This window comes from Leopardus geoffroyi, chromosome B2, assembly GCF_018350155.1.
Source record: "Leopardus geoffroyi isolate Oge1 chromosome B2, O.geoffroyi_Oge1_pat1.0, whole genome shotgun sequence".
Lineage (NCBI taxonomy): Eukaryota > Metazoa > Chordata > Mammalia > Carnivora > Felidae > Leopardus > Leopardus geoffroyi.
This window is the reverse complement of record NC_059332.1, coordinates 121,297,810-121,310,463: the sequence shown is the minus strand read 5'-3', so window position 1 is coordinate 121,310,463 and position 12,654 is coordinate 121,297,810. Positions and strand designations below refer to the sequence as shown.

The 12,654-nt window shown below is 38.7% G+C and overlaps 1 protein-coding gene across 1 annotated transcript in view; it reads left to right on the top strand.

Moving 5' to 3' along the window:
• The window catches only part of SGK1 (serum/glucocorticoid regulated kinase 1), a 113,467-nt gene that overhangs the window by 74,916 nt on the left and 25,897 nt on the right, over positions 1-12,654 (top strand). Inside the window, exon 3 of the mRNA XM_045499703.1 lies at positions 5,441-5,513. Within this exon, the coding sequence (XP_045355659.1) occupies positions 5,441-5,513 (73 nt within the window). The remainder of the gene's footprint in view (positions 1-5,440; positions 5,514-12,654) is intronic.

Genomic DNA, 12,654 nt, shown 5'->3' with positions numbered 1-12,654 from the left:
TGTGAAGCAAGGAGGCAGGTGACAAAAGATCTCTTCCAGCTCCTCAAATCTCTGATCCTTTCAACTCTACTAACATCTGATTTAATAGAGGCTTAGCCTGGACGTCCTGATTGTATGTAGACCAGAGGTTGCCACGGAGATGCTTGCTGGGCCAGGCAGGAGACATGCATAAGCAAAATGGGGTTGACAGCAAATCGTCCTAAGCAATTCACAGTCACAAAGGCCAAACTGAAAAATATAAAAAGCCAAAAAGAAGGCAAGTGAAAGAAAGCCTCCAAAAGAAGAACATTTGTCTACTTGCTTGGAATCACAGTCTCCTCAGGGGCCGAGAATAGTCCCTTTGTTCCATGTCACGTGGATGTCATTAATGTCAAACAACTGAATGGGGATAAATCATTGGTTCACCCAGAACTGGAAGACTTGTGATCCCTGGTGAGATCCTTTGACTAATCTCTGGACGAGACTCCTGCTGTCCTTGCAGACACTGTCATCTTCACGAGGGTGGAGGTTGGTGATTCCAGATAGACAGGTCGTGGGATGTTTGTTGTAGTGAAGTCGTACGGATGGCTTCTCATCCTGCCATGTGCAAGGTGGAGGGTTCATCCAGAGGTAGAGGCCAGAGAAACCCACCTGCCCACCCGTGTGTAAGGGAAGCCTCACCCGGAAGCACCCAAAGATGACACGGTCTGGGTAGGTCAGAGATGCAGCAGGTGCTTCCAGAAGGACTGCAGGTGCAACACACAAACTAGGGCCCACGTATGCTCCCCGAGCCTGCCATGGTAGCTTAAGCACAGTGGAGAGTGATTTCTTCAGCTGCCAGAGACCGTGGACCGTCGTGACCACATTTGACCATCCTTCCCGGTCACTGAGCTCCAAAGCTCTGAAATATTTTGGACGCCCTCATCTTCCCTCATTTTCAGACATTCACCAAATCTTAGAAAATCATTCCGGCTGCCCTTCACACCCATCCCTCCCATTCCATGACCGAGGTGCCCTTGCTCATCGTGCTCTCATCCACATTTCTCTGGTGGTACACCAGCTTCCTAATCCCCTCCATTTTAGTCCTTTGTGACTCTGGTCTTTCATACAAACAGCCAAGGCTCTTGAATTCTCTCAGAGTGAAGGATTCATTGACATTCAACGCCTTTCGCCACCTGGTTTCTTCCTAATTCCCAACCATTTCTCCTGGGAGCCTTGTATTCCAGTGAAATTGTTCCACCAACAGTGGCCCCAACCCTGCCTTATTCAGTTTGGCTCCCACATCTTTGTTTGCATTGCCCCTCCCACCTTGGATGCCTTTCTACAGCCTGTCCACCAATCCAAATGCTGCCAGTATTTTCAAAACCTGTTCAAGTCCTCCCTCTTCCTTTAAACCTTGCTCAACAACTTTGCCCACACTGTTGCTTCCTTTTTAAACTATGGACAAAATGTAATAGCTATATGGCATTCTTCACCTTGGATTTAGAGGTACTTAATATCGGATTCCATAGACATCTTTTTGGGTGTCTGTGTCCTGCTCCCAAATCAGAATACAGGGTCCTAGTAATCAATGAGTTTTTGTTGGGTCCTTACAACAACCAGGGTAGTATCTTGGACTTAAACAAAAGCTTAATAAATATGTGTTGGATATAATAAACCCATCCAAGAGAAAACAATCAAGGAAGACTTTTCTTCCCCTGGATACACAGAACTTAATTTAAACTTAATATTTGCAGGATGGCTTTACACCCTATGATAACTTCCAGAGGACATTTTCTAAAGTGTCACTAACGCAGTTTGAGAAGTAAAATCTTATTTCCCTCGATATGAAGTGTTCTTGCTTACTTTTGAACATCACATAACCTGAGATGGGAGAGAATCAACGATGCTGGTTAATAAGAAACACGCATTGTGACAGTCCCTATTGTATTTTAGGAAGAACTAATGACTTTAGCAGGATGCGTAACTCATACACAAAATATAAATAAATCAAAAGTAAATCAGGGACGAATCCATATGTTCTGATTTATTTTTCCTGTGTCATCACGACAGGTAATTTTTAAATTATTTATATATGCATGCATATTTCGTTATTGCGGACCAATGTTCTTTATTTTTTTTTTATAAATTTTTTTTTTCCAACGTTTTTATTTATTTTTGGGACAGAGAGAGACAGAGCATGAACGGGGGAGGGGCAGAGAGAGAGGGAGGCACGGAATCGGAAACAGGCTCCAGGCTCTGAGCCATCAGCCCAGAGCCCGACACGGGGCTCGAACTCACGGACCGCGAGATCGTGACCTGGCTGAAGTCGGACGCTTAACCGACTGCGCCATGCAAGCGCCCCAATTGTGGACCAATGTTCTTTAAATCAGGATAAGATGGAGTGAAGAAAGGTGACCATAGCTGTTTCCTGTCTAGCAATCCTACAAATATTACAGCTTATCATTAATTGAAGGCATTTTGTAAAAGTAAGATTTGGCTCATTATTCATGTCAGTGGAATCTCTAATGATTTATTCCCAGGTTCATTCCCCAGAGCTTGCTCAAAATTTCTGAACATCTGACATCTCCCTAAATGGGATATTCTGATATAACCTACCTTCTAATATTGAACTACTTCTATCCTTGTTCAAATGCCCTTATCTTTCTAATGTTCTCAGGTTATAGTAACTTATGAAAGTACTTCTAGATCTCAAAAGTCTAGGGAATAAGCATTCAGCAATGACCTTCCAGAAGTAATCCTCTTTCCTTCACCTTCAACCTCTAACACTTTCAATTCTATCAGGTCAAGAAGATTTTCCCTCCTTTGCCTCCAGGGACACATTAGAGATAAGTTGAAAGAGAGCACTACTTGTATTAGAAAAATATTTTTTTAAGATAGCCTCTCCTCAAAATGTCTATAAGGATTTAAAATAAATGAGACCAAATTCCACTGACTTTGCAGAACTCACAATTTTAAGGATCTCTTTTTAAATCATCAATTCCAAATTGCTCTGTATGTAAAACCATGCAAGTGCTCTTTGTGTTTTTCAAGATGTTTATGCTGTCACTTATTAAATAAGTAAGCTTCACCAGCCTTCGTTAAGCTTAATATACCTAATTGTTGAAATTGTTAGTTCCACTAATGACACGTGGTTATACAAAAAAGAAACATGTCGGCAGTTGAAAACGTTCTAAAGAAACTATAGACGAAATGTCACAATGTATGGTGTTTGCGTCACAACATTCCAGCCTGAAGAAGAGGGGACTAGATGAACTAAGATTAGTAAAATGGTAAAATGTTGAAAATTGTTAACAGCCGGCTGATAGGTACATAAATGGTTATTATACTGTTTACTTTTGTGTGTGCTTGAAACGTTTACCTCAGTAAGGAGACCTCATTTCATGAGGAACAGAGAAAGGAAGGAGCCTTGCCAACTTGGAAATGGAAGCCTAAGGTGAGACAGAATAGCCACTGTCAAATATCTGAGGTATTGTTTCTGAAGGAGAGCAGATATGTTCTACGTAACTCAAGAGTGATCTAGAACCAGTGGGCAAAATTTCAAGGATCCAGATTTCAATCCAACTTGTAAAGAACTTTCTAACTTTCTAACAATTAGAGCTATAAAAGAACTTTCTAACTTTCTAACAATTAGAGCTGTATTTTAGTGGAATATGTTATTCCTTTGAAGGAATTTATACAGAAGGCTACTTTTTGAAGTCTGAGGGATTTTTGCATGGCTGCTCAAAATGTCGTCCACGGAATGGTGCTGGTCCATTCACCGTTCTTCCCCCCGCTTGGGATTACATTTTAACGATTCTTTTTTCACCACAATTTTACTTCTAAACTCATACTTCCTATCAATTAAAAACAGATTAGATTACCAGAAAGTTCCATTAATGAAACGTTGACTACTTCCATTTTTATTTATCAAATAGGTTACGTCTCTGATAATGAACAGATGGAGGATGGTGACCTCCCCATAGGGTTTTGTTTGTGTGGTAAGAACAATTACCATGACATCCTCCCTATTAACAGATTTTTCAAGGTACATCACAGTAATATTAACTATAGGCACAACGTTGTTCAGCGGATCTCTAGAAGTTAATCGTCTTGTGTAACTGAAACTTTATACCCACTTCTTCCACTTCCTACTTCCCCAGCTCCTGACAACTGCCATTCTACTCTCAGATTTTACGTATTTAACTACTTTAGATACCGCTTAAATGTAATACCATGAAGGACTTGTCTCTCTACGTTTGGCTTATTTCCCTTAGCATAAGGTCCTCAAGGTTTATCCATACTGTTGCAGATGGTGGGTTTCTTCATCCATTCATCCGTCCATAGGCATTGAGGCTGTTTCTATCTCCTGGCTGTTGGGAATAACGCTGCAGCGAACATGAGGGAGATGCTGATTTCCACACATTCTTTGATAGTGGTTCACAACAAGAGAAGGAGCGCGTGCCAGACTATAAACTGACACACTGCTTCTTTTATAGGTAAAGACCTGCTATGGAAAGAAAACATCGGCAGAACTAAACTAACTACTTACTGACATTCTTGAGTATTTTGAGTATTGCTGCAGTGGAAGGAATTTATCCATTAAATAGTCATAGAGATTTTTCACGGTCATCAAACTATAGATACAAAATACCTATAAATGGAATGTCCTTTTTAACACTGAGATGTATATTTCTTTGACTGAAAATAGATTTGCAAGCCACACACCGCATTAGTGTAAAGTTGTGTAAAAAACCAAAGGGTCATTGCTGTTCCCTGGAAATTATTGTGGAGAATCTATTATTTACGTATGCACTAGGCAGAACTGTGAGGTTGAATGCATTACGTATATAGCATATATATATATATATATATATATATATATATATATATATAGCATATGTGTGTGTGCTCCTATTGAAAAAATAGATTCTGTTATGATTAAAAAAATAAGAATTCTTTTTAGTTTTTTGTTTCAAGTTTTTATTTAAATTCTAGTTAGTTAACAGAAAGTGCAATATTAGTTTCAGAAGAGTTCATTTTAAAGTGCTACTGAATTTAAAAATAGCTCTTCCTTATTACGTATTTCCCCAAGCGTATACACTAAAAGTAGCATTTCTATTATGGAGAAGTCCAAAAACACTTTTAATAAATGTGCGAAGTGTCCTCACATTGACCTACTGCCAATCATACAGGGCCTCTGCATACGGCTGTATAGTTGACACACTGCAAAAAAAGCACGGGGTAAAAGAGCGAGTGGAAGCTTAGCGCCAGCCCCCATGTGCTTATCCGGCCACGAGCCCTGACAGCGAATCGACATCAGGTCAAGGATCACCCACAAGCCCAGTGTGCCCAGCACTGAATGGATGTTCCACATGTGCTAGCTTCAGCCTTGGAATCCTGCCTATAGAATCGTAGGTCTGAAACAGCGAAAACGGTGAATGCATTTTCACATCACTTCTTTTCTCCTTATGTTTTCAAGGCGAAAGAGCCATGTAATCATGCCAGCATCCTGACCAAGCCTGACCCAAGAGCCTTCTGGACTGATGATTCAGGTATTATTGGCAAAATACACTCAGGCCCCGCGATGTACAGGAAGCATTCTGTAGTAAAGCCCTACCCAAAGGCAAGGTTTGGGGGGAAATTGTGTTTTGCTTGTTTGTTTGCTTATTTATTTATTTGTTTATACCTAGTCTAACACTTGACTGTACTTCACGATCAGTTTTACATGTATGTATGTGTTACAAGTCCCTTTAATTTATCTTCTTGGTTAGTGTCTAAAGCACCTATATGATCAGGTGTAGCTTTATGGAGCGTGAAATACCTTCAAGTGTTGGGGGCAACTTAGGAATGAGACTCTTTCCTGGAGTGGAGGACAGAGGTGAAGGATAAGGCGGGCAAGTACACTGGCCCAAGTTTCTCTTTCAGAGGAAGAAGAGGGTTAAAAAACCCATGGTGAGCCACACTTGAGACTACTTAATGGAGGGCGGGCATGACTTATCCTATCAATCCAGGGGTCTAAATCTACTCAGAATCAGAGGCATGCCACTTTCTGAGATCAGAGAATATGCTTCAGGTTGTGTAATTTAAAATTACCCTCAAAGAGTATGGGCCGTTCTTCCAGGAAATAGAAGACACTTTTTTTTCCCCTTATTTTTATTCACCGTGGAGACACGAGGCCTAATTGCATGAGGCAAAGACCCACTAGAAATAACAGAAGAAAGTTAAGCCAAAGGAGCTAAAATACTTAAGAGAGTGTTACTAGAGCTTTCACCTTTTCTAATTAAATAGGATCTAATTAAATAGAGAGCAGGAGGAGAGTAGTAGGGACGATACCTAATATTTGCATTAGGCCTCACGGCTTTATGAAGGAAGCGCGTTCACAAAAATCTAATATCGTGTGTGCGGCAGCCCTGTGAAACAGGAGGGGTGGCCTATCCTCACTGTCCCTGGGTGAGAGATAAAATCAGATCTTGAAAGAGGTTAGCCGACGTATCCAAAGCTCACCGCCAGAAAATACCAGGGCTGGGAGTAGGTCTGAGAGCCTGCTGGCCCAATTCTATAACACGCTTCCTCAGAAGAAGAAACTGTCTTGTGAGAAACAACGTGGGTTAAACCCCCGCTTTAATCTTTTCTTTATAAAAGGGAGTGAGGGACTATGCCTATTAGCAGAAGCAGGACGGGAGTATAAAACTCTCTGATGCCTTTTTTCCAAAGACCAGGCTCATAGTCTAAACTTCCTATCAATATCGTCAGTGAAAAAAAAAAAAAAATTGTTCTGTCTTGTTTTCCGCCTTTTGAACAGAGATGAAAAACATGAAAATGAATTGGCCTATTTATGCCATCATCTTGGTGCCAGTATAGTCCCACCACAAAATAAACAAGGCAGCCTCTGGCTAATACCCCTACTCAGACCTGCAGCACATAGGGCGTGAGGAAGCTACGTAGAACGAAACATCACAATTAAAAAATAAGTGTTCTTAAAATTATGTAGAGACTGGAATGGGGAGGGAATCTGTCCAGGACAGGTCTAGAAAACAGCGTTCGTGCACTTTGGGGGGCTGGGAAAATTATGTTGCGACAAAAACTGATGCAGAACGTGCAAAGAAATAGTAATAGAAATACTTCAGATCCGTTCATTTAAAAAACTTTTATTTTATTATTTTTGTGTCATCAATGGGGTTACAAAGACACCGCATCCCTTCTGCAGCAGCTTCTCTAATGAGGAGCTTCCCCAGTAACCAATTCCTACACTAGGGTCTATGTCTAGTGATTTTGGGGGCAAAGGAGAGGGGCTGGGCTCATCGTTCAGTCAATTCCTGATAGGGGTATTAAAATCTCTCTCTATGGTGGTAGAATTATCATTGGCTTCTTTCACTTCAGTCGATTTTTGTTTCATGTATTTCAAAGCTCTAATATTAAGCACATAGATTCTTACAATGGTTATGATTTCCTGATGAATTGATCATGTCCCACTTTATCTCTGGTAAGAGGCTTTGTCTGAAGTCTGTTTTTTTCTGACATTAATATAGCCAAGCCAGCCTTCTCATGTCTACGCTTCACATGGTGGTGTATCTTTTTCTATCCATTTGCTTTCAACTTATCTGTGTCTTCCAGTTAAAGGGCGTTTCTAGTTGGGTTTTCCTTCTAAATCCAATCTGGCAATCTTTGTTGTTGTGGTTGTTGTTATTCAGAATGTTTATATCTATATCTACATATAGATATATCGTAGAACATTAGTAAGCCATAAAAAAGAATGTATAGACCACATCTTTTCTATCCATTCATCTATGAATGGACCCTTAGATCGCTTCCGTATGTTGGTTATTGTAAAAAATGCTGCAATAAACATAAGGGTGCATATATCGTTTCAAATTAGTGTTTTTATTTTCTTTGGGTAAATACTCAGTAGTGAAATTACTAGATCAAATGGTATTTTTATTTTTAATTGTTTGAGGAATCCCCATACTATTTCCCACATTGGCTGCACCAATCTACATTCCCTTGACATCCTCACCGACACTTGTTATTTCTTGTGTTTTTGATTTTAACCACTCTGACAGGTGTAAGATGATTGTGGTTTTGATTTTCATTTTCCCATGATGATTCGTAATGTTGAGCATCTTTTCAAGTGTCTGTCGGCCATCTGTATATCTTCTTTGGAAAAATGGCTGTTCAGGTCCTCTGCCCATTTTTTAATCAGATTATTATTATTATTATTATTATTATTACTATTTTGGTGTTGAGTTGTGTAAGTTCTCTATATATTTGGGCATTAACCAAAATATATATATCATTTGTAGATATCTTCTCCCAACTAGTAGGCTGTTTTTTTTTTGTTTGTTTTGTTGATGGTTTCCTATGCTGTGCAAAAGCTTTTTATTCTGGTGTAGTCCCAATAGTTTATTTTTGCTTTTGTTTCCCTTGCCTCAGGATTCATCTAGCTAGAAAATGTTGTTAAGGCTGACATCCAAGAGATTACTGCCAATGTTCTCTTTAAGGAGTTTTATGGTTTCAAGTCCCACATTTAGGTCTTCAATTCACTTTATGTTTTGTATAGTGTGCATAACGGTCTAGTTTCATTCTTTCGTATGTAGCTGTCCAGTTTTCCCAGCACCATTTATTGAAGAGATTGTCTTTCCCCTATTGTATGTTCTTGCCTCCTTTGTTGTAGATTCATTGGCCATATGATTGTGGGTTTATTTCTGGGTTCTGCTCTATTGATCTGTATGTCTGTTTTTGTGCTAGTACACTATACTGTTTGGATTGTTACAGCTTTATAGTATATCTTGAAATGTGAGATTGTGATATCTCCATCTTTGTTTATTATTGTTTTCATTTTAATTTTAGTATAGTTAACATACAGTATTATATTAGTTTCAGGTATACAATACAGTGAGTCAACACTTCCATACATCATCTAGTGCTCATCACGACAAGTGCACTTTGTAATCGCCATCACCTATGTCACCCAAACCTCTACCCGCCTCCTCTCTAGTAACCATCAGTTTGCTCCCCTATAGTTAATGTCTGTTTATTGGTATGTCTCTCTCTTCCTCTCTTTCCTTTGCTCATCTGTTTTATTTCTTAAATTCCGTATATGAGTGAAATCATATGGCTTTTGTCTTCTTCTGACTGAATTCTTTCGCTTAGCATTATACTTTCTAGTTCCACCCATGTCATTGCAAATAGCAAGATTTCATTCTTTTTATGGCTCAATAGTATGCCATTATATACATATATAATATTATATTATATAATTATAATATATAATTATAAAGTATATATAATATGTTTAATAAATATATATTTAATAAATATAAATATATTTTATACATATATAATTTGTATATAATGTATAACATATATTTATATATAATATATAATATATATTTATATATAATATTATATATTATATTATATATTATATATTATATATTATATATTATATATTATATATTTATACATAATATATAATATATTATATATAATATATATATATATACACCCCCTAATACCCCCTATTCTTTATCCATTCATCTGTCAGTGGACACTTGGGCTGCTTCCATAGTTTGGCTATTGTAAATGATGCTGTAGTAAATATAAGGGTGCCTGGTGATACCTCTACCTTTGTTATTTTTTCTCAAAATTGCATTCGCTATTCAGGTCTTTTGTGGTGCCATACAAATTTTAGGATTATTTATTCTAGTTCTGTGAAACATACTACTGGTATTTTGTTAGGGACTGCATTGCATCTATAGATTGCTTTGCACAGTATGGACGTTTTGACAATATTAATTCGTCCGATCCATAAGCACAAAATATATTAATATAATGTGTTGTCCTTCACTGGCTGCTTTGATTTTTTTTTTTTTTTAATCTTTGGCTTTTGTCAGTTTGACTATGATGTGTCTTAACTAGAATCTATGTTCTTTAAGATGTAGACCCCTCAGGTTGAAGAAGTTAAACATCCTTCTAATCTATTCGTAGCTTGCTTCGAAATTGAACCTGAGGGAGGCAGTTATTATTTTTTTAATGTTTATTTATTTAATGTTTGTTTATTTAGTTAATGTTTATTTATTTGGGAGAGAAAGAACCAGTGGGGGAGAGGCAGAGAGAGGGGGAAACAGAGGATCTGAAGCGGGCTCTGTGAGATCATGACCTGAGCTGAAGTCGGACGCTTGACTGAGCCACCCAGGCGCCCCAGGATGCAATTATTTCTGCTGTGGTTTCTGCACTGCAGCATGTTGTCTTTCCTCAGCATATCACCACTCTAACCAAAACTTTTCCTAAATGCCTTCAATTCTGTAAAGGGTAAACACAAGCTGAAGCAACTTTATAGCCATCCTTTTGCAACACACAAAGGTATGAGCCTTTAGGTGGCTTCTTCACAAAGGTAATATTCCAGTCACAGTATGAATTTTATGATGTGGACTTTTACCGAGTCCTGAAATAATTGTGATAAGACTATTCCATCATTTCCTACGGAAAATACATTTCAGCAAATTGCCTATTTCCATTCGAAGCCAGCCGTCATCAGAGGATTTTACTTACTCAACATAACGTATAGACTCTTGAAACACAGTTTAAGTAGAGTTAAATATTAGGTGTAACTAGGCCACACAGTTTGATAGAAATAAATGTTACATTTTAAAACTAGTTTGTTTTGAAGTAAAGAATTATTGAGGGTTCATGCACCTTGAAATCAGATGAGAGTGTCTAGATTTTCATACTGTCTTTTTTTTTATATTTAATTATTTACTTTGAAAGAGAGAGCATGCGAGAAGGGGAGGGTGAGAGAGAGAAGAGACAGAGAATCCCAAGCAGGCTCCGCACTGTCAGCACAAAGCCGGATGCGGGGCTTGAACTCATGAACCAAGAGACCATGACCTGAGCCAAAATCGAGAGTCAGTCGCCCAACGGACTAAGCCACCCAGGGGCCCATCATACTCCCTACCTTTTTTGCATGACTGTTGGAGGACAGAACTGGCTTGCTCAGTTACCATGTGCAGATCCGGTAGTTGGAGAAACAAAAGTAATTTTCAAAAGCTTTTGAAAACACCATAATATAGAAGTAGCATTTCATCATAGGAGAGAAATGGAAAATAGAGAAAGGAAGAAAATTAATCACCCGTAATCCTACCACCCACACTTGTTTTCGTTGGACTGGACTCTCCAGCATTCTCAGCATTTGTTCTGACAATGAGCAAACAGGCTTCACAAGTTTAGGCTCTGTCCTATTTTCTTTGTTTTTAGGCTTTGAAACCTGAGTGGTTTGTTTTTGCACACCTTTGGTTTTCAATTGCTGGTCCTGCTGAGGCCTGTGACATTCTCTTAAATTAGAATCTCAAGGTAGGATGAGTTTCTCCACACTTTCAAAATATGTGTTTTTCCCAGTACTGTTACTGATAACACGGATAATGCTCTTTGCTTAGAGGAAGTCAGATAATAAAGTGATTAAACAAAAAGGTTTCCTTTGCAGAGGCCAGGATTTTAACTGGACACTTGATTTGCCAGGTAGGAAAATGTAACCCCTTGATGGTCTTCCTGGGCTTTTATTTTAAGTCACATTTTCACAAGAAAATGGCATTCTACCTTTGAGATTTTCAAAATGTCTACACTTCTCTCAAGCAAAAATTGAAGAGCGAGAATCAGTACTGTGCAAATTTTTCCCAGAGGAATAAAAATGAATTTTCTCTTACGTTTTTCAGGATCATGCATTGTTTCTTTACAATTTCTAATGAGTCATCACATTTTAAAATTCAGCCCAAATTTCTGGGGATGCAGAAATCACTCTAAAGTGGTATATTTGTATTTATTGAGCAGCCGTAATAGCTTATGTACCAAATGTAGAAACAAAATGATTCATAGTTTAAAAACATATGGACTGCAGAACTATTTCAGTCTTCCAGAGAATATGTAAAATTAGATCAGTGATTTAATATAAAGAGAGGGAGGACTTCATTATGTAGATTTTAAAAAGCGAAGAAACCTAATTTCTAGATTTTTTTTCTTAAAAAGCAAAATACTCTCATGTTTCCATCTAGAAAACAGTTGTTTCATCCCTCAAAGTATGGCATTATCTAACAAAAAAGAAAAATGTGATACAAGTTCGACATGATCTGCTTACACAGAAACTCGCCATCTGACACCAGTCAACTGGGTGTAGACTTTGCCTCTTGCGATTAAAGATAAACCATTTAGTAAAAATCTATGGATACGTGAAGATCTTTTAAGTGGACCCACCTCATTTATTCAGGTCGGAACTACAAAACGGTAGCTGTCCCAGTAATAAAGGTCATCTTACCAGAGTGAGGAATCCCGGAGTTCACGTAATGCCACCAAAGGCAGCAGCAGTGGAACTAAGGCTTTGGAAGGACCAGGGAGGGACACAGTCGTAAGGACTCTGCGCTCGACGCACTTTTGACTGCCCCTATTTCTCTAACTCAAACTTGTTTCAACATCAAACTTGGTATTAATTCCCTTCCGTCATAGATCCGGAAGCCACAATCATCCTCGGTTTCTAAACCACATCTCTTCCAGCCCACTGGACTCACTCACGTCAGAGCCGACCAGCAAGCCATTTGGCCACACTTGCCAGTGAGCATGCATAGAGCAGCAGGAATGCCCCTCCCCCTACACACACACACACACACACACACACACACACACGTGCACGCGAGGTTTACCCCCGCT